This window comes from Antedon bifida, chromosome 9 (genome assembly GCF_963402885.1).
Source record: "Antedon bifida chromosome 9, ecAntBifi1.1, whole genome shotgun sequence".
Taxonomy (NCBI): Eukaryota; Metazoa; Echinodermata; class Crinoidea; order Comatulida; family Antedonidae; genus Antedon; species Antedon bifida.
In genome coordinates, this window is record NC_136234.1 from 14,426,077 (window position 1) to 14,451,186 (window position 25,110).

General features: G+C 34.8%; 4 protein-coding genes and 1 long non-coding RNA gene across 6 annotated transcripts; 3 read left to right on the forward strand and 2 right to left on the reverse strand.

Moving 5' to 3' along the window:
* Nucleotides 1–208: 208 nt before the first annotated feature.
* LOC144852189 (uncharacterized) lies at nucleotides 209–2,685 on the reverse strand. Of its 2 annotated transcripts, none has more exons than XM_078709939.1 (6): nucleotides 2,530–2,685; nucleotides 2,098–2,225; nucleotides 1,651–1,745; nucleotides 1,415–1,504; nucleotides 929–1,049; nucleotides 209–445 (listed from the first exon to the last, which is right to left on the reverse strand). In XM_078709939.1, the coding sequence occupies exons 1-6, from the start codon at nucleotides 2,587–2,589 to the stop codon at nucleotides 274–276; spliced, it is 666 nt and encodes a 221-aa protein (XP_078566065.1). In that variant the 5' UTR covers nucleotides 2,590–2,685; the 3' UTR covers nucleotides 209–273. The 2 variants fall into 2 exon arrangements, with proteins under 2 accessions (XP_078566065.1, XP_078566064.1); XM_078709938.1 differs by having other exon boundaries at nucleotides 2,092–2,225.
* A 42-nt stretch (nucleotides 2,686–2,727) lies between these two features.
* On the forward strand, nucleotides 2,728–7,985 carry LOC144851593 (uncharacterized). The gene is made up of 7 exons (XM_078709127.1): nucleotides 2,728–2,811; nucleotides 3,389–3,461; nucleotides 3,873–3,966; nucleotides 4,896–5,033; nucleotides 5,589–5,685; nucleotides 6,090–6,166; nucleotides 7,028–7,985. The coding sequence occupies exons 1-7, from the start codon at nucleotides 2,770–2,772 to the stop codon at nucleotides 7,227–7,229; spliced, it is 723 nt and encodes a 240-aa protein (XP_078565253.1). The 5' UTR covers nucleotides 2,728–2,769; the 3' UTR covers nucleotides 7,230–7,985.
* An 874-nt stretch (nucleotides 7,986–8,859) lies between these two features.
* LOC144851480 (rRNA-processing protein FCF1 homolog) lies at nucleotides 8,860–12,806 on the forward strand. The gene is made up of 6 exons (XM_078708973.1): nucleotides 8,860–8,945; nucleotides 9,493–9,560; nucleotides 9,757–9,992; nucleotides 10,226–10,386; nucleotides 11,172–11,266; nucleotides 11,539–12,806. Exons 1-6 carry the CDS (start codon nucleotides 8,943–8,945, stop codon nucleotides 11,585–11,587), a joined length of 612 nt encoding a protein of 203 aa, XP_078565099.1. The 5' UTR covers nucleotides 8,860–8,942; the 3' UTR covers nucleotides 11,588–12,806.
* Nucleotides 12,807–14,229: 1,423 nt separating this feature from the next.
* On the reverse strand, nucleotides 14,230–15,354 carry LOC144851596 (uncharacterized). The gene is made up of 3 exons (XR_013614196.1): nucleotides 15,288–15,354; nucleotides 14,773–15,066; nucleotides 14,230–14,721 (listed from the first exon to the last, which is right to left on the reverse strand). It is a non-coding gene; the product is annotated as an uncharacterized LOC144851596 (long non-coding RNA).
* A 2,385-nt stretch (nucleotides 15,355–17,739) lies between these two features.
* On the forward strand, nucleotides 17,740–23,928 carry LOC144851583 (tubulin alpha chain-like). Its single transcript, XM_078709111.1, has 3 exons — nucleotides 17,740–17,931; nucleotides 22,241–22,460; nucleotides 22,631–23,928. Exons 1-3 carry the CDS (start codon nucleotides 17,929–17,931, stop codon nucleotides 23,752–23,754), a joined length of 1,347 nt encoding a protein of 448 aa, XP_078565237.1. The 5' UTR covers nucleotides 17,740–17,928; the 3' UTR covers nucleotides 23,755–23,928.
* Nucleotides 23,929–25,110: the final 1,182 nt, after the last annotated feature.

A 25,110-nucleotide genomic window follows, 5' to 3' on the forward strand; every position in this document is an offset into this window, starting at 1 on the left:
TATAATTATGGTAGTGATATGCCACATTACATTTTTTTGTCAGATAAAGTTTGATAGTGTGACAGAGCTTTAACTGTCCTCAATTTCTTCAATATTGTACCTATTAAATTATATATTCTTTTATTTTTTAGATTTAGAAATGTTTGTAGAAGTAAATAACTAAAGATTTGAAAAGTCTACAACTGTGGACACAAACATGAGGTATATATTACCTTTGTTGTTTTTAATGTTTATTTACACGTTGAATTTTATTCTAAACAAGGTCTCTACTAATTACAATATTTGAAATAGTTCATTATCAAAGTATTTCCAAATGAAATTCATAACAAATGACGTTGCAGTAGCACCAGAGGTTAAATGTTGAACAGCTTCATGCTCGAGATGGGCCACATAAAGGTCAGAGGTCGTATGATATATCAATCCATTTTTAAAAGGTTGACCATTCCTAATGGAAATAGAAAAATGTCACCAGTTAAAAAATACCAAAAAGACATAAATAATTTGTGTAACATATAATACATACATGATTAAAATTTCATTATTATTATTGTTGAACTATTAACAATTGTCCATATGGGTATATCCGGCTAACCACAGAGTTTTACTCTATGGGCCAACCTACAAAATTTGGGTCACTCCTTTATGCCTGAAATAGCATGGTGAATATAGATATTTTGAGATCCATAACTCTTTATTAAAAAATTACACCGCTTACATGTATAGCTCCATGGATACTAACATTAAAAAAGAAATGCTTGGTACAGTACGTAGGAGTGTGCCAACATGGTTGACAGATTATTCCATCATTATAGAGGGATTTTCAAGAAATGTTACTCTTTTTGTATCATAGCTCTTCCAAGCTCTCAAGGGAGAGCACCGGCTGTTTTCGGTTTATCCAGGTAAGCTATAGGCATGAAATAGACTATACCTGTTTCGTGAAATTGTTAAACTGACACAAATTCCTTGGTAGCTAGTTGAAAATGACAATGTTTGAATGCCAATTGGTTCTTCTTCTAATCTGGAATTGTGGAACAGCCTATTGCCTGTTCCTGTGAAACAATTTAAAGATTTTATTAAAATTGATAACTATATATAATATGAAGGGCACTGATAAAAGGCTTGTGTTTACCCGAATGCTTTTTCTGGTTGTTAATTGTTTTGATTTAGCCTTTTGCTTATCCAGCCACTGATATCCACACTATTGTCATTTTTTCAGTAATTTGCCTTTGGATTTACCTCCATAATATATTATATACTGTACCTGTATATATATTATATTAATATTTTTGGATATGATGGGTAAAAATTTTTTCAGCAGATGTTAATTTAATGACAAAAAACTATGTCACCTACTAGTACTACTCTATGTCAAGTGCTGACATTACAATTTTTTAAAGGCCTTATCTGACAGTACCTGTACACTTGTCTGTATTCTGTATTTCTATCCTCCATTTTTCAAGTGCATTGTATTCATTATCACCAGTGTTCACCACCGATTGTAAACCTGAAAAAATATATATATATTTTTAAACAATTTACATGTACAAAACTGACATTTAAAATATTACAAGAGTTTTTAAATTAGCTACTTAAATTTTGATTTAAAAAAAATGTTACAGGATTGTGGTGGTTTAGTTGCTGGAAACTTACTTGTTCTTTTTAGAATCTGTTCTTTCTCAATTTTAGATGTTCTTACAAATTCTTGCTCTTTGCGTTCCAATTTCTTTACACATGTCTCGTCAAATCTAGAAAATTATGCTAATTGAATATGGTGGAAGGAATTTACAAAGTGACCACAAAAATAATTTTTCATACAATGTAAATAATGTAAAGTTCTTTAATGCTGTTTCGCATGCAATGCGCAAGCTTCACCGACTTTGTAGACAAATCGACCTGCTCATTCATACAGTATTATGAAAAACCTTATTCACATGCGCCAAGAACCTTACTTCTGAGAAATAGCGTGATGAAAGAACAACGAATTGTAGTTACTGCAGTATATGCAGTAAAATAATTGTGTACATGGTCGATCCTTGATTTTTAGAAATTTGTTGTTAATAATGTTGTACAATAGTACTTATTATTTCTTACACTGACTGTGAGTCTTTACTAAGCTTGTTTCTGGCAGGTGCAGTAGTGACAACATTTTTATTGCCGGCGGCGATGTCGTCATCTTCCGTCAATTTTCCTTTGGATTCTTGGCAGAATCGTTCCATGTCCTGAAGCTAAAAACAATTTTATTTGGTAAAAAAAACAATGGAAAATGGGAAAATATTGATTGATAGACACATTTTCAAAATGCCTTCGGAAACTAATTTGAATATTTAAATTACACACGTGCCCATTATACTGTAGGCCCAGCCAGTGGTGTCTACTGACAGTACTGCTACTTTCCTGCCTCATGACGTGGTCTTGCTCCCTGTCTCTGGTGTAGGTCTAGGCCTAGTAGTGTTACAAGTAGGCCTAGGCTAGTAGTAGTATGGCTAGGCTGCCGTTTTTTAAATGACTAATTCTCAATTTTTCACCAACCTTTTTTAAGTTACTTCCAAGAGTATGAAGTGTATTTTGTAATGTTTGTAATTCTGCCATATTTATGGAGTGGGCTTTTTTTTATTATTACAATCAAAACACGAAATTTCTCTCCTTTTTTCAATTCCCCCACACAAAACACATTTGTTTTGTTTATATTACCGCCCTCTACAATATTGTCGATTTGAGAAAAAAATACCATCATCGCGACGCGACAAACGACGAGAGACAAAAACTAAGATGCCTAGTAAAAAGAAGAAATTTAATGCCCGATTTCCCCCAGTAAGTGTAGTTTTCAGAAGTTTATAAACTGTGCCTTATATTTATGCTGACGTTTAGTTCGTCCTCTAGACCTAATATATTATATAGTAACTAAAGTGGACACCCTAAGCTAGGCCCAGCCCCGAAGCCTCATCATAATAAATAATTGTGTCGAGGGCCTGTCTCCCCAGCCTTGATTGATGGGTTGAGTGGCTTCCACCTGAAGTAGCCTACACTAAGCCTAGTTTATGATGAATTGATCAACATCTTATTACCAATGACAATGTTGCATTTGTATTATACAATTAATAATTAACATTAATATATACAATAATCATATTTAATATCTGTTGTTAATGTTGATTATAATATAAGAATAATTAATTATGATGACAGCCTACTGTACTGTAATAAGCCATACTAGCCTAGGCTAGATACTAGGCCTAGCCTAGGCCTATTTATAGGCTATATATTATATAGTTAAAAGTTAAAATAGGCCTAGTAGTAGTACAGCCGAGTACATTAGGATTTAGTCCAACTAGGTGGGATGTATGCTACATTAATTATATTTTGCTTTTGTTTTTTTATTCTTTTTTAGGCAAGGATAAAGAAAATAATGCAGACAGATGAAGATATAGGGAAGGTATCACAAGCAGTTCCAGTTTTAATATGTATCCTTTTCTATTAAAAAGAAATCAAATCTTTAAAATCAATCTAAAGTTGACTGAAACAACAAAATCAATCAGCCGATTCTCAGCATTCTATCTATTTCCGAAGTATCATACAGTAGAAATATTTGGTAATACAACAACACCACATGTGTTTCACATGTATCTAGTAGTAACCTAACCCTTAAACATGATACAGGCACAACATGTGATATAAATGAGATGCAGTATTACCAAATATTTTCGGAAATAGATAGTATGTGGAGATACAGCACTGGGAATCGGGTGCAATCAGTGGGGGTCCAGGAATCTGAAACATGGGTAGCCCAGTGCTTAACGTTGAAATGCTGAACTTGGCCTATTTAGTTAATCATTTGTATTGTTTCATGTCTTTCCTTAATTGTTTATAACTAGCAAAAGCATTAGAAATTTTTTTAGAAGCATTAGTGAAAAAATCGCACGAGAAAACCAAAGCTAGAAATGCAAAAACTATGACTAGATCACATATGTAAGTATCCTCCCTCTACTTCCTTCTCTATTTTGTTTCCTGGTCTTCCTCCTCCTTTTTTCATTCATTTCTTGTCTTTTATTTCCCTGTCCTCCCATTCCTTCTCTACCATTCTTCCTCACTTCTACACCATTCTCTTGGCCGTATTCACCAATCACACATAAGTCTTCAATTCAATTCAAAATTCTTTAATCATCCCACACGGGGCAATTCAAATAAAAAGGTCTGGATTAAAATGATCTTACAAAATGTACAAAATATCACAGTACGAAAAAAAAAAAGAGTCAAGGTTCAAGAATTTAAGAGTCGAATAGCCACTGGCAAAAACGAATTCATAAGTCTAAGTGGGATATCCCTTAAATATTATCACTTAACTAAATAAATATTTAAGTATTTACCTTAAATTGCATTCACTTAGATAGGGAGACTTTTAATTTTAAGGATAAGTATTATTTACCAGAAATTGAGAGTTACTTCAAGAATTTTCAGTTTTTGAATAAAGTTATATACAGAAAATATTTCCCTTAGCCTAAGTGTGAATGGTGAATACAGCCACTGACCTCACTTCTCTTTCCTTCATTTCTTTTTCATTGCATTTCTTCTTTTCTCCCTCAACTCTCTACATTCTATATCTAAACTCCCAGATATGATTCCATGATGAAAAGGACACTACTCACACATAATGAAACATTCCTTTTCAAAAAGATTCATAAATGCTTTTAATCTGTATATATATAACACTTAGCTTTTAAAGTATACAGTATTTGTGTATTGTATTATCATTGTGTTGTAATCTTCTGTATTTATATAGTATATCTGTTTTATATTTCTTGTCAGTTTTAAATGTATTTCCATTTTTTTTATAATACTTTGGGCAATAAAATAATATCAGTATCAGTATAATTTCTTTAATTTCGTTTTTTTTATAGAAAACAATGCATTGAAAATGAAAGTAAGTTTGATTTTCTGAAAGATCTTGTCGAAGGAGTTCCTGACATGCCGTGTGAAGAAGATGATACGAATAGCAATGAAGCACACACACAAGAACCAAAACAAAAACATGCAAGGTAGCGTCATTAGAGATTGATAGAACACTTTTGTATTGTCCGCCAAAAACATGAAAAATGAAGATTAATAAGAAAAGACTTTGAATAGGCCATTTTGCAGTTTTATTAAAGTTAATCACTTCTGTAGAAACAAAAAATAAAAAAATAATGTTTTCAATTATAAAAAGACAAAATAAACAGTTATATCCAACCAAAAACCTATTGACTTCCAGTAAATTTGACTATTTTTTTGCTTTAAATTACAGTTTTTAGGTAAATTATTTTTTTTATTATGTGACATTAAAATGACATATTAAAAAAAAAAAATATCCTGATAATGTATACATTTATTATTACTGTACACTAGGCCTATTTTCCCTGCCTCCTGGAGGTTACTGATGCCTAAGAATTTTGTAATAGTGCCCTCTATTGTTTGACCATGCTTGCTACTTCTTGCTTTCCACATTAAGGATTCGATTCCACTTGTTTAAAAACCAGTTAGTCAATGCATAAAGTTCAATTAACAATCAACAATGTAACATATGCAATTTATTGGGTTGTTTATTTTTTCTTTAGGAGAGGTCGACCACCAAAAAAAGCACAAGCTCTAGCAAATGTTGGTACAAGCAGTAAAACATATCACCAATCATCAGAAGAAGTCTCATTTTCTGAGGTAAATTTGCAAGAATATTAACTGTTTTCACTGCTATCCACTGCCTCAACTTTATTGTTTAGTCCATACTACCATTGCTAAAAAAGTATGATTTTTCTTGTTTTCAGTACACTAAAAAAAACATTTTATCATCTTGAGATTCAAATAATTATATTATTCCAGTAGAACCCCTCCCTTTGACACCCCTACCAAGAGGACACACCTACCAAGAGGACACACCTACTCAGAGGACACCCCTACCCAGAGGAAACCCCTACCCGGAGGATACCCCTATTAATGAGACAATTTCTTGGAAACAAACGAGGGAAGATATATGGTCAACCATCTATTCAGGGGACATTTTCCTAAATGGGTCTCCCTAATATAGGTTTAATGTATTTACATTTCTTGTATTTTTACTGTAGGATGATTCTGAAGCATCAGAAGATGACACAACAGCAAGTGAAGAAAACATGAATCAAGTAAAGCATTCACGATTACAGTGAGTATACTGAAGTATTCCTCTACAAATATACACGTTATCATCCAAGCCTAGTCAGGGTATACCATTCATAAAAACAGACTTCTCAAATCTCCCGATAATTGTGAGAATCTCCCGATAAAATACAATTTATTTGATTAAACAAATAAAATATACCAACTAGAAAAAGGGCACTCCGAGAGTGCATACCTCTGCCTACTGTAAAATTCTGCTACTTAAGATTTCTCAGAGGAAAATAATCTTTTTTTTAATATATATTTTTATTTTTGTGTCTTAATGCTATGTGTGATTAGGCTAATTTCACTACAACCATGTGTATGCGAGTTTGGTGTAATGTAATCAGCCTTTCAACTAACAATAGTTTCAGTTGACTAACAATAGAACAGCAACGCCAAAAACAAACGGGTGAATTTAAAAACAAACAGACAAAAAAACGCTATCGACTACATATAACTCCTTTGCGGGGGTAAATAATGTAAACAAATTTCTATTACTACTAGCCCGACATACCCAATTTAACTATTACAGATGCTAATATCTTTAGATTTTTTAATAGCACCCTCTATGGTTTGGTATATTTTTCAAAATGTTATAGCACACTCTCTGGTCTGGACATGCTTTCATAAAACATCCTCATATTTCACAGTTGTTAATGAGTTACCAAAAATTATATCATAGATCTTAAAATATGCATCCTCCATGCACATGGTTGTAGTATGTGGAAATACATTGAATTGAAAAAAATCTTTGACACCAATATTCAGGTGTAACACTTCATGTATTACATTTTTTTAGCCCAGTAACTACTCTCTGTACAGATTTTCAAATGCTTACAATATTATGATTTAATTTATTTCATAGGGATGCTAGAGAAGACAAAACAATACCACCACAGAGAGAAGAAGCACCAACACAATTGATGCCTCCTCATCCATTATTCCACACCGCCTCAAACCCCAGTGGTAACAGCAACCATGGTGACAATTCTCTTGTAATGGGTTTCTACCAACCTTCTCATAGTACGCAACAAAATGACGAAGATGAGGAAGACTATGATTGTTAGGTTGAAAATTGTTGGAAACAAAATTATAAACAGGAAAAATTCTCAACTCATAGTTGACTTTATAATGTTAAAAGCTGGTCATTCATTTAAAAACTTGTTTAACTTCCGCAGACTAAAAAAAGAAAATAAATCACTTTACCACATGTGTTTAAAAGTTTGAAGTAGAATCTGAAGTTTTAAAAAGATTGTTGGTATTGAGGGTATAATACAGTCCATTTATCTTACTGTTTGATTATATATATTATGTATAGGCCTAAGATATATTATATGGAATAATATTTTAGTTTGCTTTTACCAGGTTTTAGTAGGGTTTTGTTGAATTTCAAATAGAAAGTAGAGTCACATGATGGGGCTTAAGGTGTTTGCAATTTAAATTGGTCCCGTTTTATTTTGGTTGCGATAAAATCAACTTTCTGTATGTTGTAGGGAGTGTAGTGGCGTAAACGCAGGGACAAATTCCCCTGGTTTTAGCACTCCTGAGGGGCCATCCAATGCTGAACAAATTGCATTGAGGCTGCTCATTCTCTGTGGCTTCTTAAGCTTTGGTGGGGCCCAGGGTTTAGCCAGTGAGCGCTCATGGCAGTTACACCAATGATGGAACACTGACATAAACGTGACTATAATGTTTGATCATAAGTATGAACTTATGTGACCTATTGTATTATTGATCTACCCCGTTAAAAAATATTGTATACTTAAAACATAATTTGAGATGGTCTGTTGATTGCTATATTAAAGAAATTATTTTTATTTAAAGTTGAACTTCAATTTGTTGACTGTCAGTGGCTAAAAGTTTGCGTCATGAGAAGATTTTGTTGTTTTCTAATGTTCATGTATAAATTACCAAAAGAAAGCTGCTTATTATATTGAAAATAACATAAAATGGGAAAAAACAATAATCGGCAGAATTATTAAATATGTGAAATTTTGATTTCGCGGCGGTTTTGTTATTGATTGACAAAGCAATTTACGTAGCTGATTTTGATGAGGCAGCTAAAAACAAATTCCAACCGATAGTTGGCGCCCTTTTCCGGCAGACGACAGAGCCATATATAGAGAGAGTTACGACTTCGAATGGATTAGAAGCCATGTTTGTGTCCAACTATTCCTATGTAGCGTATGGAGTTGAGTCTTTTGTTTTGAAAATGTATAACGTTCAAAAGGCTTTAATTATCGAATTTAATATCAAAACAATCAATTTGATTAAAGGTTTTTGTTAAAATAATTAAAAAATTATAAAGTTACTGCGAACATGATTAAAAACAACAAAAATAGCAATTTCGGAACGGCTCTGGTTGTGCGCTCCATGCACGCTCTACGCGTGCGCGTTTAGTTTGTACAGCGATTCTCTATAGTAATGCATTGTTTTTACATTTTGTTGTTTAAAAATCATGTTCGCAGTAACTTTATGATTTCGTTATTATCTTAACAAAAACCTTTAAACAAATTGATTGTTTTGATATTAAATTCGATATTTAAAGCCTTATGAATGTTATACATTTTTTAAGCAAATGACTCGACTCCATACGCTACATAGGCATAGTTGGACACAAACATGGCCGGTGTGCACACCACGTGACTTTCTAAAATCCGTGAACGCAAAGTCGTAACTCTCTCTATATATGGCTCTGGCAGACGATCATCGATCAACAAAACTGCGTGCTCGCGTTTACGCAACATCTGTGACATGTGCATGAAATATCCAAAATAAACATGGTAAGAAAGTGGTATTTTTATAACATTAACTATATTTGGCGTATATTTAATATCAAGATAGTTATGTTTCATTTATTAACAGTTATAAACAAGAATAGGCTAGCCTAGGCCCTATCTAAGTATCTATGTCTCCCCTAGCTAGGCCTAGCCTACTACACTCGGGAATCCCTACACTCTCTAGGCCCTAAGCCTAGGCTAGTAGGCAGTAGTCCGTGTGACAGTCACTAGCCTAGCTAGTCTATCAGGCAGGAGGACTAGGCCTAAATAGGGAGCTAGTTAGTAGGAAGACTAGGCTTTCCGGATTTCCTCCTAATAATAAGCGTAGATAAGTGTGTGTTGTTTTAGACCAGCTTTATTAATATTAGTTAGCTTTTTGCTTTGTTTCCTGACCTAGCTAGCCTAGGCTAGGCCTAGAATTTTCAAATTAAAAGATTGACTGTTGTATGTAATGTAAAATGTTAATTCAATGTTTACTGGTAGTTAAGTTTAGGCCTACTGTATCCTTTTATTCATATCATAAAGAATATTCTTTTGTTTTATATTGAAGGGCAAAGACAAAAGAACCAAAAAGTTTGCAACGATGAAGCGAATGATTTCACTGAAGGACTCAAGAATGTGAGTGAAAATTGTGGCATTAATTAATTATGGATGTCATTGAACTTACAAAAGAGGACATCTTTTGTGTGGCTCACTAGTGTGTATCAATTTGTTTTGGTAAAATAGCCATCTATCTATTGTGTATTATAAAACAATAAAGAGTATTAATAATAAAATTACTGTAATAGTAACACTATGTATGTTCCATCTTTAGAAAAGACACTGATAAGAACAAACAAAAACCCAAACCTGTTCCAAAATGGAAAGAGGAAAAAGAGAAAAAGGTTGTACCCAAAGAGGTTCCTCAATACTCATCCGCTTTATTTTTCAAGTACAACACGCAACTTGGGCCACCATACTATGTCATTGTTGATACAAACTTTATCAATTTTGCAATAAAGAATAAAATAGATTTAGTACAAGGCATGATGGACTGTCTTTATGCAAAATGTAAGTATTTGTTCAGCTCGATCAATGGAATTAACCAGTTGTACAGTACTTTTACTGATAGTGACTATGTACAATACAGTAAATAATGAATGTTTATGAGGTGAATTAGAAGAATATTAGTTAAAAGATTATTATTTATCTATTCAGCAAATACAAAACATTCTTTAATTGTGTTATAACACGCTTCTGCTTTAGATTAAAAAAATTAAAGTATATTATTTTTTACCTTTTAGGTATACCATGTATTACTGACTGTGTAATGGCAGAGTTAGAAAAACTAGGAAGGAAATATAACGTAGCACTAAGATCAGCTAAAGACAAAAGATTTGATAGGCTGCCATGTTTACACTCGGGAACATACGCAGATGATTGTATTGTACAGCGAGTAACACAGGTTAGTCATTTTCCTTGGTAAAAAGTACCCAGATCTTTGATTTATTGCTGTTGTTAACATCATGATACTAGTACCGGAAGTAGGGCTGTCAGTCCAAAATGTATAGCAAAGTAAAACCCAGTGGCGTAACGGCTATGAACACTCACTGGCTAAAGCCAGAGGCCCAGAGCATGAGTAGCCCCAATGCAACTGCCCAGCATTGGATGGCCACTTTGGAGTGCGAAACTGGTAAAATGCCTATTTTGTATGTAGTTATTGGAACGTGAAGAATTGATGGACCATACTTTTTAGCTTTATATGATACATACTTTACAGTGGAAATTGTTTTTACTTTTTAATGCGTACCCACTCAAAACCCCACCATCTCTTACAGTAATACTTTTTTCTTAGTAACTGTATTAGGAAGCTTTTGATTTTCAACGACATAGTATCTACCTATTCTGTTATCGGTACCTATAAACCACCAAAACTATACCAAGGAATTGAGTGAGAAAACCCTCTAAAATGTCCCTGTATAAATTACTACCAGTTCGTAGGTCGTAATTCAAAAGCGTTATTAATCAACTCTCCCAATACAGACTTCATGAAAACCACAAACTCTCCCAGAATTTGTATAAACGTTCCTATAATTCCAGACTTTTCCAGAAATCAAAACAATTTTAGTCAGGAAGCATGTTTGGTTTTAAGTAGTAAATTATGACAGGATAGCAAAATTTGGAATTTACCTTATATTATGACTGTACAGTTGTATTATTTAACAATCCTTTGTTTTCTGTACTCCGCAGCATAAATGTTATATAGTTGCAACTTGTGATAGAGATTTAAAAAGAAGAATTCGGAAAGTACCAGGTGTGCCTATCATGTACATGTCTCAACACAGGTATGTTATACCTTGCATATTTACACTATCAAACTAGTTTGACAAAAAAAGTGTGATGTGTCCAAATATGGTAGTAATATTCTCAAATATGGTAGTGCTATGACATCATCATCTCCATATATGGGCACATCACATTTTTTGTCGCATAAAGTTTGATAGTGTAGACAGAGCTTTAATATAATATAAATATTTCGTATTTAAGGGAAGTATTCCACTCAAGTGTGATTAGTGAGTATGGCCACTGGTACAGTATATATATATTTGTATTACAGATTCACAATAGAACGCATGCCAGATGCGTTTGGAGCACCCAAAGTGTGATGATGTTACAAGGATATTCTATTACGGTAAAGCTGGTATTTCATACTTGATTTTCGCACAGTTTTGGAAGGGGGTTGCAATTACAATCAATTGTAATGTGTAGCTTACTTGCTAGAACCAATTCATTCAAAACGAATACAGTATAACTATGTTTTTAAGGAATTTAATCAGGAATTTTATCAGCCTGATCAGAACAGTGATCAGATTAAAACATAGTTGATCATAAAGGAGTTTCCTTCGATCAAGAAAAACTGTTCACATGCATTATAAAATCAAATGAGTTGATGAGTATGTTGATCATTATCAACTACGAAACTAGCTAGTACTTCGATACGACACATCGTAGTTTTATGTTATCAACGACGTTGGACACACAAACACATCGTAGTTTTATATTATCAACGCTGTTGGACACATAAACACACTGTAGTTTTATATTGTCAACGACGTTGGACACATAAACACATCGTAGTTTTATGTTATTAACGACGTTGGACACAAAAACACATCGTAGTTTTATATTATCAACGCCGTTGGACACATAAACACATCGTAGTTTTATATTATCAACGCCGTTGGACACATAAACACATCGTAGTTTTATATTATCAACGCCGTTGGACACATAAACACATCGTAGTTTTATATATCAACGCCGTTGGACACATAAACACATCGTAGTTTTATATTATCAACGCCGTTGTACACATAAACACATCGTAGTTTTATATTGTCAACGGCGTTGGACACATAAACACATCGTAGTTTTATATATCAACGCCGTTGGACACATAAATACATCGTAGTTTTATATTATCAACGCCGTTGTACACATAAACACATCATAGTTTTATATTGTCAACGGCGTTGGACACATAAACACATCGTAGTTTTAAATTATCAACGCCGTTGGACACATAAACACATCGTAGTTTTAAAGCTGAGAATGTGAACATTGGCACGGTAACACTCTCACAACATCTTCCAGTTTTCACAAAAACGTCATGATCAATTCAAGTGTGAACACATTGCTTTTAGCTGCGAACCTGGTTTCACATTATAATTCAACACTTTTTACGACCGCCGGCATTATTCATTATAATATTTATTCTTTTGTGTACTTCTGAGATGGATTGTAATAAAAGAAAAATTACATTATTTTTCTTGAATAACTCATTTAAAAGGAGAGGTGATAATTAAAAGTATTTAGGCCTACAAATGTTGTTTTGAAAAACGTATAACATATTTTGTTTGTACTATTGTACTGTAATAATTCATGTAATGAAAATGTAATTTTTTTTACATTACGCTGTGTTCACACTATTGACGTATCCTGCGTCCCCTCTCTAACCTCAAATAGTGTGCTCAAGCGGTCAACCATCATATGTTCTAATGTTCAATCATACACTATTTTGATCATCGGTCTTCTTTAAGCGATTAGGCATATTCGTTTAAAACTTATCCCAGCGTACTTTAGCGTTTGCAATATTAAGCTCCCGTTTTAACTAGTTGACCTCAAGGCTATGTTTTATGCCAAAATGTATAAGGTTATATCCCCGAATGAAAGATTCAAACAGAATTTGCTAAAGTAAGTAAGTACTGTAATAATTCATGTAATGAAAATGTAATTTTTTTTACATTACGCTGTGTTCACACTATTGTCGTATCCTGCGTCCCCTCTCTAACCTCAAATAGTGTGCTCAAGCGGTCAACCATCATATGTTCTAATGTTCAATCATACACTATTTTGATCATCGGTCTTCTTTAAGCGATTAGGCATATTCGTTTAAAACTTATCCCAGCGTACTTTAGCGTTTGCAATATTAAGCTCCCGTTTTAACTAGTTGACCTCAAGGCTATGTTTTATGCCAAAATGTATAAGGTTATATCCCCGAATGAAAGATTCAAACAGAATTTGCTAAAGTAATTTATAGTGGTTTTCAAGCCATGATATGCTCGCTCATTAATATTTTTTGAATCGATCAGTTTGAACTTTTTATTTTGTAATGTGTGTGTAAAAATGTGCTAACTACTGTAGCTACATTCAGACGGCGCCGTTTTGTAAATATTATGGAACATCGTGTGAAATGTAGCTTAACTATGATATAATTGTTGGAACTACTGTGAAGTATCTTGCGACAGCATATCTGACGAATTCATTTGACACTCATACAAATTAACATTACACCATAAGATCTCGTGGACGAAAACGCAATGTTATCGACGCTCGAATATTTCACAAGAAACCGATTGATACAATTTTCATTTGTTTACGTCGATTAATCGAAGTGGATTTACGTTATCTAATTTTATTTTATTTCCAAGTAGAATTTTTTTCTCTTATTACGACCGGTGGTATGAAATTTGGTGATGAAATTTCGGTAAGTCCAAAACATCAACGCATTTCCTTAACTGCGTCGAGACCTCAGCGCAACTCATGATTTCTACGATTTCAAATCCTAGATGAATACAATATTACGTTGATTTGTTGTCGTAAAAAGAAGATGCAATTGAAATTGCTTCCGCCGACTGAATCGTCTAAACTGAAAATGTACCCACCCATCGTCATTATCAACATTGTTTTCTCAAACGTTTTCTTATTTTCAAACTAAAAAAACACCATTTACTAATTTGTTCATAAATATATAACTTTATTGCAGAATAAATTGATATAATTTTCTTTTATTATTTATCTGTGTAGTGACGACATTGCTTAATAATTTGATTTTGAAATAGCACATATTGTCCCGCTTTTAAGTGATAGGCTAGATTTTTGCTTGTGGTCGAGATACCGGCAATGGTGACAGATACCCCTTATAATCGTCGAGTGGATTCACGATCCGTAGCAAGTCATGTGTATCAGACTCGGTCGTCGTCGGATCTGTGACGACTAGGCCAACCTTTTCACCTGTTCCTCGAACGACGATTTTAGTATCGCTTTCCTTGTCTTTCTTTTTCTTATTTTTCTTCTTCACTTTTCGGTCCTCTCCTTTCCCTTTGTTTTGTGTTGGTTGTTCTGCAACTGTTGTCATATTTTCTGGAGAAGTCTTGACTTCCTTTGATTCCGATTTTATTTCAGTGGCATGTGTGGTTTCCTCTTTGCCCTTTTCTGCCTCCTTGTGCTCTTCTGCCTCCTTGCGCTCTTCTGCCTCCCTGCGTTCTTCTGCCTTGCATTCGTCTGCCACTGACTTGCATTCTTCTGCCACTGGCTTGCATTCTTCTACCACTGGGTCGCATTCTTTTACCACTGGCTTGCATTCTTCTACCGCTGGCTTGCATTCTGTTGGTTTGCATTCGTTTTCTATGCCTACATTCTGTGTATTTTCTACCGGTTTACACGGGTGGTCTTCAGTCTTACCCCTTGTTACTTGAGAATCAGCGTAAGTCGTGGGCTTTTGTTTTTTACGAATACCTACTGCGTTTCCCATCTATGACGTCTGATACTTTTATAACGATATATGGAAGAATGGAGTAAAATTCTACAAAAGACAAATATCATCAAACAGTTGAATACAAAAAAAATGGATTTGTAAGCATACTACTAGCTAGGGGCCTAGGCCTAGAGGTACATTAACATTTGTTAATCGTTTGTTGGCTTTTTACTAATATTGTTTTAGCCACTGAGAAGATCCAGAATTGTAATTTTTTTTCCAGTAATTTGCCTTTGATTAGTTTTTGTTGATAAATTAACAATACTTACCAGAACAATTTCTGTAAAATATTATTTATTCAAGTGCTTTTCTGTTTTTAAATGTGCTTAAAATACAAAAACAGAGTTCGATGCGTCCGCGCGATCGAATGTGTTCCGTGTACGCCGCCCTATGCGCGATAACTCAACTGGACGTGCGTGCGCAACAAAATGACGCAATCAAAGATTAAGCAGGAAAACTCTTTCCTAATAAAACAATATAATATTAATAGTATATATAAGTTAAAGCTCCATTCACACTTGTTCCAATTCACGGAACGGAGGACCGCGTGGTTCAATATTTATAGTTCTTTTTTAATATGATTTTCCATTAGGGTTTGCAACACGGCACTGTCTTCCGTTCCGTGAAACGGAACAAGTGTGAAAGTATAACTTAATACTTATAAAATGAAACATGGTTTTTAATATACTCGAGACCTATATTGTATTGGAATGTGAGCGGGCTGGGCAGCTAAATCAAATGTCAAATTTTTAAGCATGTTAAAATGTGTTTTTAAAAGAAAGTGTCCGAGTCTCAGGCCTACAATCTGTGTTTGTCCGTGCACTGAAAAACAAAACAAGCTCATTTCATAATCATATCAACAGGTAGGCCAAGTGACGGCTGATTAAATACATCGCTTGAGTAGCGATTAGGATTTCACAGATGAATTCACGAAAGGTATGAAATGAATTATAGTTTCATTTGTGCATGCAGTTGAATTGGTCTTGTGCCTCGGCCGCCGTACGAACCACGAGCATTGTCCTGTATCAATATACACAGTAGAACCCCTCCTTTCGGACACCCATATTCAAGGGGCACTGAGAATCGGATGTATTTTGTAATACATCGTCATGTGTTTCCCGTGTATCTAGTATTAACTCAACCTTACATGATACAGGCACCACATGTGATATGAATGAGATGGTGTATTACCAAATATTCCTTTGATACTTCGGAAATAGATAGTATGTGTAGTAGATACAGAACTATATATGTTTTTACACTATAGCAATATCTAGAAGACGCTTTCATGCGAAACGCGAAAAACGACATGTTTTAACTCGGTTGCCAACCCCTAGATTAAGGATACACTTTAATGCGAAACGAACGAGAGAAAATATGTTTTAACACTATGGCAGCCCCTATTTAAGGAAAACCCCTATTATGGCGGAACTTTGTTGGTTCCTGAAGGTATCACCTTGGTGGTTATGCTGTAGTTACAAATCACCTTAATCTCCTTACATACAGGTGATTCGTTATTATTATAGTGAAATTAAAATATGTATTTACGAACTGTAATGTTGGTTTGCCTGACATTCTAATAATTCATTTCACATGATTTGCCGCATTATGTTAGATATGATTAATAAAGCATCTCTATTCATTTTGTAGTACACACACGTAAACTAGTTTTGACTAGGACATTCCATAAACATGTTTTAAGTAAAAAGGAGAGATGTTTTTATATTATTGATTGGGTACTGTAGTTTTAGATCTTTCACCAAAAGCTACACTAACAAACTTGTTTGACCACTATCAAACATGTTCGACAAAAAAGTGTGATGTGTCCAAATATGGTAGTGATATGCTCAAACATGGTAGCGATATGACATCATCATGTTCATGATGGGCACATCATATATTTTTTCAAATAAAGTTTGATATACTTATATTTGCATCCATTCCACTTGGATACAACGCAATGAATCAAGTGCAAGTATTGAACCAATCACGGCGGTGCGATGGACCATCCGAACTGTCGCTTTTTTGCGTTGCGCTTACGTTGCGTTTACACTATAACGCAACGGAGCGACGTATTGACACAAAGTATTGCGTAATCACAAATGGGAACCGGCGACGCAATAGTGCTGCAAACATCGCAGGTTTGATTTTACGCAGGCGGGGGCAAACACAATTATTAGGGCATTTGCTTACGTTGCGTAGATTTTGTTACGTTGTGTCGCTAGGTAGGAAACAAGCTTTACCAAGCCTGACACAGCTTTTAGACCAAAATCTCGAATTCAAATACAATTGTATAACGATTTATCTAAACATTTATTATCATTATAATGATTAATTGAAATCGGATGCAAATTTTCCAAAATGTTTTCTTTTGAGAAATCCTTCTTAAGCATTTCCGTTTTCAACAAGCGCGCGTAATAAACGCTCGTACGTCAAAATAGATATAGTAGTGAAACTGATCAACCTCGCAGCATTTAAACTATAAATTCGTAAAAGTGACAAGTACATTATTTTCAATCGTTAAGTATTTTTTTTCTGTTCGGAATGTGCAGTTCCGTGATATGAGAAGAGTTTCGAATCTCTATGTTCATGGCAGATTACTCATCGTATTCCAAATATGGTAGCATCATCATTCATCTGGTTATTCTGTTAAACTGCATGAATGAACGATTAGGATGCGTAGCGGTAGCCATACGCACCAGATGGAGGGAGGTAGCCAGCCATAGACAAGTGAAACACGGTGTTCTGGTGCACAGCTGTCGCGAGGAGGCACAGGTTGAATTTAAAAGGCTGGGTTCACTCTAGCACCCGTCATTCCGTATCTCACCTCCGCGTCGTCATATCGCAACCCGTGAGTGCCACTCTCTCATCTTTGAGGCTTTGTTGTCTTTGTCATCATCATCAATAAAAATGGTAAGTTCATGTCACATTTTATTCAATAATTTTTGTGTATAAAATATTGTTGTATAGGCCTATATTGAAATAAATAAATTAGGCCTATTATTTAGTTTTTCTATCATTAAAATAACTAAATATAATTAAAATGTTGTTAGTAAATAGGATTCTTTTGCAACATGGGGATATATTATTATTGTTTCATATCCCATACAATAATGGAAAGCTATGCAAGACTTTTGGTAGCTAGAATTATGGACCTATACAATGTATAGGTCCATACTAGAAGTAGAGATAGTAATTGTGGTAAATAAGGCCAATTTACACAGACGAGCGGTAACGGTAATACAAATATATAGAATTTATGCTATTCCTTATGACCATTTACACACAACGATGGCGGTTTCCGCTCAGGATAGATATAGATTTTACGTGGGGACAAGCTACGCGGTTTCCGCTGACCGTTACCTCTCGTCTGTGTAAATTGGCCTTTAGGCCTGTAATTCCCGGCCCCTGTATCCTGAATATTACAGTCCTATACGTTATTGTGTGAAATGATAATGTTAGCGATGTAGCATACTTAAACATGATTAATATGTACAGAAGGAACTTGAATGTACTATAAACAATCTCCCAGATAATCTAACGAACACTTTACACATTTCAAATACATTGCAGTATATTAGCTTTCAAATAAAACTAGAAAACCGCCAGAAATTGCATAACATTAACTACAGCGAATGTTTTATGCTGCTATAATCTTTACTATAGCGTGTACTCTATACATCCATGTATTGTGTACCTTGTTGTGTGACGTGTACATTGTTTGGGATTCGAACCAACACTTTTTACGCGGATTAGTATTACTTTACTTTTCAACCATTGATTAAGGCCCATATACAGTGCGTGTAATATTAGGTTGATTATTCGTTAAAAATGAATAAAAAAAATTTGTATTTGAATCCGTTGAAACGGAACGGGTCAGAATACCCAAGAACTAATAATGTAGTTTTGGCGAATTACTTATGAAAAACTTCTGAGTGTATTATATTGATAGAATAGTAACACAATCGACTTTATTATAATCGAATTTACAGTTTAAATTAGGCCCAGTGAGCTTATTTTCGAACCTCGGTAATTTTCTATGAGAATATTTTGAAATGAATCTGATCACGATATGTAAACAAGTTTAACAATGATAATAATGAATTTGATGAACCCACAATCTGTTACGAACTCAATGGTATAAATTAGGCCCAGTGAGCTATTTTCGAACCTCGGTAATTTTCTATGAGAATATTTTGAAATGAATCTGATCACGATCTGTAGACAAGTTTAATTAACAATGATAATAATGTATTTGATGAACCCACAATCTGTTACGACCTCAATGGTTTAAATTAGGCCCAGTGAGCTTATTTTCGAACCTCGGTAATTTTCTATGAGAATATTTTGAAATGAATCTGATCACGATCTGTAAACAAGTTTAACAATGATAATAATGAATTTGATGAACCCAAAATCTGTTACGACCTCAATGGTTTAAATTAGGCCCAGTGAGCTTATTTTCGAACCTCGGTAATTTTCTATGAGAATACTTTGAAATGAATCTGATCACGATCTGTAAACAAGTTTAATTAACAATGATAATAATGAAATTGATGAACCCAAAACAAGACCGCAGTTCACGGTCATCCAGGTATCTAAGAAAATATACACAAATTACCGCGAGAGTAAACGGTATTTACGGTAAAACAACCCAATCCACACATTATTACGCGTAACTTGACGCAGTATCTTTAATAAAAGATTTTTGATATTCGTTCCGACTCGTATTTATTATTACCGGCGTATTAAATTCTGAAGTTAACTGGATGAGTGACAAAAATGAACAAGTCAATTTTCCAATAGGTTTAAAATAAAAACATGCGTATGAGATGTGTGTAATTAGACGCCTGTACACCCGACTGGAAACTTTGTACACACATTAGATTACGGCGGGTTTATTAAAGCTCTGTCTACACAATCAAACTAGTTTGACAACAAAATGTGATGTGCCCAAATATGGTATAGTGATATGCTCAAACATGGTAGCGATATGACATCATCGTGTCTATAAATGGGCGCATAACACCACACTTTTTGTCAGATAAGTTTAATAGTGTAGACAGAGCTAAGTTGATTCCAGTTGACTTGTGCGCATACCGTGAGATGGAAATATATGATATTATTTTGATTGTATTCATTATTATGATTGCTAATTGAAGTGTTTATCGAGCATGCTTTTGTCACAGACCTAATTAAAGCTTAAGGAATTGCTCGCTTAGCTCATTCTGGATTTCGACCAATCAGAGGTTAGCAGTGAAAAAAAAAACGCAAACAAAATTATTCGAAAATAAAAAAAGTAAGTGTAAACAGCCAACGTCATTTAAATGTTAGTTGGTATAAAGTTTGGGAACAATGTCTTTTAAACTTACGTGTAAATACCCGTGTCACAGTGTACAATTCTGGTTTGATACCCCATGCGTATAATAGATGCCACATGCAATATCAGACAACAACGACAACCGTACACATTCACTATTCTTATATATATATCATCTATATTCTTATAGAAATTTTAACGTAGGCCTAATAACAAAAATAATACTTTTATCAAACATTTTCAATAATCTCAATTGGGTTATGAGATTTTGAGTTTTGCCTCTGTTATGAGTGCATTTAAAATACTGTACATTATCAGACCATATTATTTATCATGTTTGATGTTAACTAGGGCCCTGCTAGACTCCTTTTTAGAGACACCTATAGACGACCAAACACCGTTCAATTTAACTGCTTCTAATGTCAATATGTCAATATTGAACAGAAATGTTATTCCTTAAGAAATAGAACGGCATTTACGACGCCCCTAAAGGCAAATTCTCAAGCCTATTTACAAGCGAAGTAATTTATGTTCATAATTATCGTAAAAATGTCTATAAATGTACAACTATTTTGGTTTTTTTTCTCCAACAAATTAAGCTATAGATTATTGAAATGAATTGCAAACTTTGACAAATAATATAAAAACTACGCGAGTCCGGCCAACATGTTGGTGGTTTATGATAGACTACCATTTACGAGGCGTTGCGATAGACAAATATGACGACAGCGTGCTGAAAAATGTCGTTGCATGAAGTGCAAATTATTCACCGTTGATTTTTCGAATTTGGTTGTAGGTCTTTATCTAGTCTGAGTTCCAGACGGAGTTTTGACTTAATATTAGGAAAAAAATAAATATTTTGGCACATATGGCGTTTCATACGTATACTACTTGAGCTTGTAAACTGTTCACATAAAAATCGAAACGTATGGTGGACTAACATAAAAAAGACAATAAATACAGACTTGGGGCAAGTCAAGCCTTTATCTATTGGGCTACTAATTAAATTAGTTTTATGGGCACAAACATAACACAACCATTTTATGTTTTACCAGTCACACATTTTTTTTATACAATAAGAACAACACCTCGTAATTCATGTCTAATGTTAAAAAAATCGTAAATATATCCGACCGTCAGCTATCGGCACGTTTTGCTGACAGCTATTGGCACGTTTTACGTGACATGTACCTTTTGCCAAGCTCTCTGTTTCATGCGCTAATGAATTTATACATCAATTAGAAGTTAAACGAATGTGATTTTTTTTATGTGGAGATAATGCTTTTTCTGCAGTTTGTGTGCAATATTGTAGTGATTGAATTTGTTCGGTTTAATAGGCCTCTACTAATTTTTCCCCGATCTGTTTAATATCTATTGTTTTTAATTTACCCGTAAACCACTGCCATAATCGATGCATTGAATTAAGGTTCCTTTTTGTTGTATAAGCCTATGTCGTGTTTTGGCAAATTAAATATAAAGTTTTCAGTCAGATCGTTGCATTGCTACGGTACTTTTTTTCATAGTTCAATTTCCGAAGCATGTTAAATAAATAAGGTACACGGTATCCAACTTAAAACCCCCATCTTAGCGTGTGTGATTTCATCCCTCCCTCAATCTTCTCCTAACCCGTCATTTTAGACCACTGGAAAACAAAAAGGATGTACAGTATTTATCAATTTCAACTCTCCAGAGAGGGAAGCCTTTATTTGTATTTAGGTCGTCAGCCTTAAAACATAAATATTACTTTACATTAGTCTGCCAAGTAAAATGTATATAAAAAGGTTTAAGCATAGTAATAATAATAATATAATAATAAATAACATAATATTATCTACTATTTTTTCTACCAAACGTGTACCGTAGTGAACAGTATTTAATCAGGTGTTTTTATTGTTTTTACAGCGTGAATGTATCTCAGTACACATTGGCCAGGCTGGTTGCCAAATCGGCCAATCCTGTTGGGAGTTGTATTGTAACGAACATAACATCAGCCCAGACGGTCACATCGCCGATGACAAGCAGAGCAATTCCGACGAGTCGTTCGGCACGTTCTTCTCGGAGAGTGGTGCCGGCAAACATGTGCCCAGGGCCGTCTTCATCGATTTGGAACCTACCGTCATTGGTATGAATCTGTTCAGTAGCATTCGGTAACATTCGGTAACATTCGGTATAACAGTATAACAAAATAATAAGCTATAGAAATTTACATTGTACATATTATTTTTACTGTGATTTGAAGAGTAAAAGTATTTGTATTATATTAATACTAACTTACAACGTTTGCTCTTTCAGATGAGGTTCGATCTGGAATATACCGTAACCTCTTCCATCCCGAGCAGATGATTACGGGAAAAGAGGATGCTGCCAACAACTACGCCAGAGGTCACTATACCGTTGGAAAGGAGCACATTGATAGCGTATTGGACAGAATCCGTAAGCTGGCAGACAACTGCACCGGACTTCAAGGATTCTTGATCTTCCACAGCTTCGGTGGTGGCACTGGGTCCGGATTCACATCCCTGTTGATGGAACGTCTTTCAGTCGATTATGGCAAACGTTCCAAGTTGGAATTTGCCGTTTACCCGGCACCTCAGATATCTTCAGCTGTGGTTGAGCCTTACAATTCCATCTTAACAACCCATACCACTCTCGAGCACTCTGACTGTGCATTCATGGTAGATAATGAAGCCATCTATGATATCTGTCGCCGAAATCTTGACATCGAACGACCATCTTACACCAACTTGAACCGTCTTATTGGACAGATAATCTCGTCAATCACCGCCTCACTCCGATTTGACGGCGCCCTCAATGTCGATCTGACTGAATTCCAAACCAACTTGGTACCGTACCCACGTATTCACTTCCCTCTGGCAACTTACGCACCAGTGACATCAGCCGAAAAGGCCTACCATGAACAACTGTCTGTTGCTGAGATTACAACTGCTTGTTTTGAGCCACAGAACCAGATGGTGAAATGTGACCCACGTCATGGCAAGTACATGGCTTGTTGTCTCTTGTATCGTGGAGATGTCGTGCCAAAGGACGTCAACGCAGCCATTGCTACCATCAAAACCAAGAGATCAATCCAGTTCGTCGATTGGTGTCCAACTGGTTTCAAGGTTGGTATCAACTACCAGGCTCCGACGGTTGTACCAGGAGGTGACTTGGCTAAGGTACAACGTGCCGTGTGCATGTTGACCAACACCACAGCCATCGCCGAAGCGTGGGCTCGTCTTGATCACAAGTTCGATCTGATGTACGCCAAGCGTGCTTTCGTACATTGGTACGTTGGTGAAGGTATGGAGGAAGGAGAGTTCTCCGAGGCTCGTGAAGATCTGGCAGCTCTGGAGAAAGACTACGAAGAGGTTGGCGTAGACTCTACTAGCCCAGATGATGACAACGATGAGTATTAAGCTCATAAAATATGATCTGCTTCCAAGTGCTTTCATCTCTACCTTACAATCCTCATTTACGCAATTGGTAACATATACATAAAGACAAAACCCTTTCTATTTATAATAAACGAATTAAACTAAATTATTACTTTTTATTTGAATCGTTAATACCGATATATCACTTAGTTACTATTTAAAATGACAATGCTGGTTAATTCTTTTTTTTTTCCTTTAAACCTACACGTTCCCAGCAGCAAACAGTTTTAACAGTTACTGTTTTTTATTCTGAGCTTTTTAAATGTTAATCTTCTCAGACTAAAATGTAATTAGGTCCGTCTACAAAATAGGTCTCTGTTTTTACATTATGCCCTTATCTCTTTAAATAAAAGGATATCTTTGCTGGAAATGTTTGTTCATTATTGTGATAATTGTAGAAATAACACCGGATAATAATTATAAATATTTGTTCATCAAAATTAGAACGGTACAGCGAATGTTTCGAAGAAAAGGGAGATAAAGCACGATCGTAAGTTAACGGGCGCACATGCAAATGACCGGACACCATCAACGTGTCTATTCGTAGCCTAGGCAGTTTCACCATGGAGGAAAAATAAATATGTTTTCCCTCCATGATTTTCGCGCCGTTTGTTCATGTGCTTCTTAAAAATGACGACACTTTGTATATAATACAGTAAAACCTAGCATACGTTTCATATTTGATATTTCGAAAAAAAAAGAAGAAAATGTATAAATACGACGGCCACCACAAGCCTTGGTATGAATGTAACCAGCGCCCTCTATATCGTCACCGATTAAATCAAAGATCACACAGTTTCTGAAACATAGACATTTACCAACTTCATTTGTTAATGAAGTCTACATCAAAGTTGCTTAGATGTGCTAGTCTATACTTGATTGGGGATCAATGAAGCATGGAGTAATTTACTCCATGGTTGAAGTCAGGAAGTAAAAAAAAAATTATTTAGAATATAAATCGAACGGATAAAAGGTACACAAGAGTTGAAATACAATACGTACGTGCGAAATTAAAACATCATTTACTAGTCTGTGCCGCAAAATATTTAGTTTGATAATCGTGCTGGAAACATTAATTTGGTGACGATATAGAGGGCGCAATTGTAGTTTGTTCACGTTTGAAATACAGTGCAGTAAAGCGACCTACCAAAAATTCCCTCTCCAAACGGCGAGGTCATTTTCAAATATCGTTTCATATGGTGCGTAAACAATTACGTATAATGCAACGCACTGTTGTTTAACGTTACAATAACGTAAGGCTTAAATAATTACGTATAACGCAACGTACTGTTGTTCAACGTTATAATAACGTAATACTTAAACAATTACGTATAACGC

Excerpts from the sequence above, each read along its gene's own strand:
- LOC144851583 (XM_078709111.1), top strand. Across the intron at positions 22,461-22,630 it reads TTTGGAACCTACCGTCATTG|ATGAGGTTCGATCTGGAATA; the intron begins GTATGAATCTGT and ends TTGCTCTTTCAG.
- LOC144851593 (XM_078709127.1), top strand. The coding sequence starts at position 2,770 with ATGCCTAGTAAAAAGAAGAAATTTAATGCCCGATTTCCCCCA. Across the intron at positions 3,967-4,895 it reads ACTATGACTAGATCACATAT|AAAACAATGCATTGAAAATG; the intron begins GTAAGTATCCTC and ends TTTTTTTTATAG. Across the intron at positions 5,686-6,089 it reads AAGAAGTCTCATTTTCTGAG|GATGATTCTGAAGCATCAGA; the intron begins GTAAATTTGCAA and ends TTTTTACTGTAG.
- LOC144852189 (XM_078709938.1), bottom strand. The coding sequence starts at position 2,589 with ATGGCAGAATTACAAACATTACAAAATACACTTCATACTCTTGGAAGT. Across the intron at positions 2,226-2,529 it reads TTGGAAGTAACTTAAAAAAG|CTTCAGGACATGGAACGATT; the intron begins GTTGGTGAAAAA and ends AATTGTTTTTAG. Across the intron at positions 1,050-1,414 it reads GAATACAGACAAGTGTACAG|GAACAGGCAATAGGCTGTTC; the intron begins GTACTGTCAGAT and ends ATTGTTTCACAG.
- LOC144851480 (XM_078708973.1), top strand. Across the intron at positions 9,993-10,225 it reads GGACTGTCTTTATGCAAAAT|GTATACCATGTATTACTGAC; the intron begins GTAAGTATTTGT and ends TTTACCTTTTAG. Across the intron at positions 11,267-11,538 it reads ATGTACATGTCTCAACACAG|ATTCACAATAGAACGCATGC; the intron begins GTATGTTATACC and ends TTTGTATTACAG.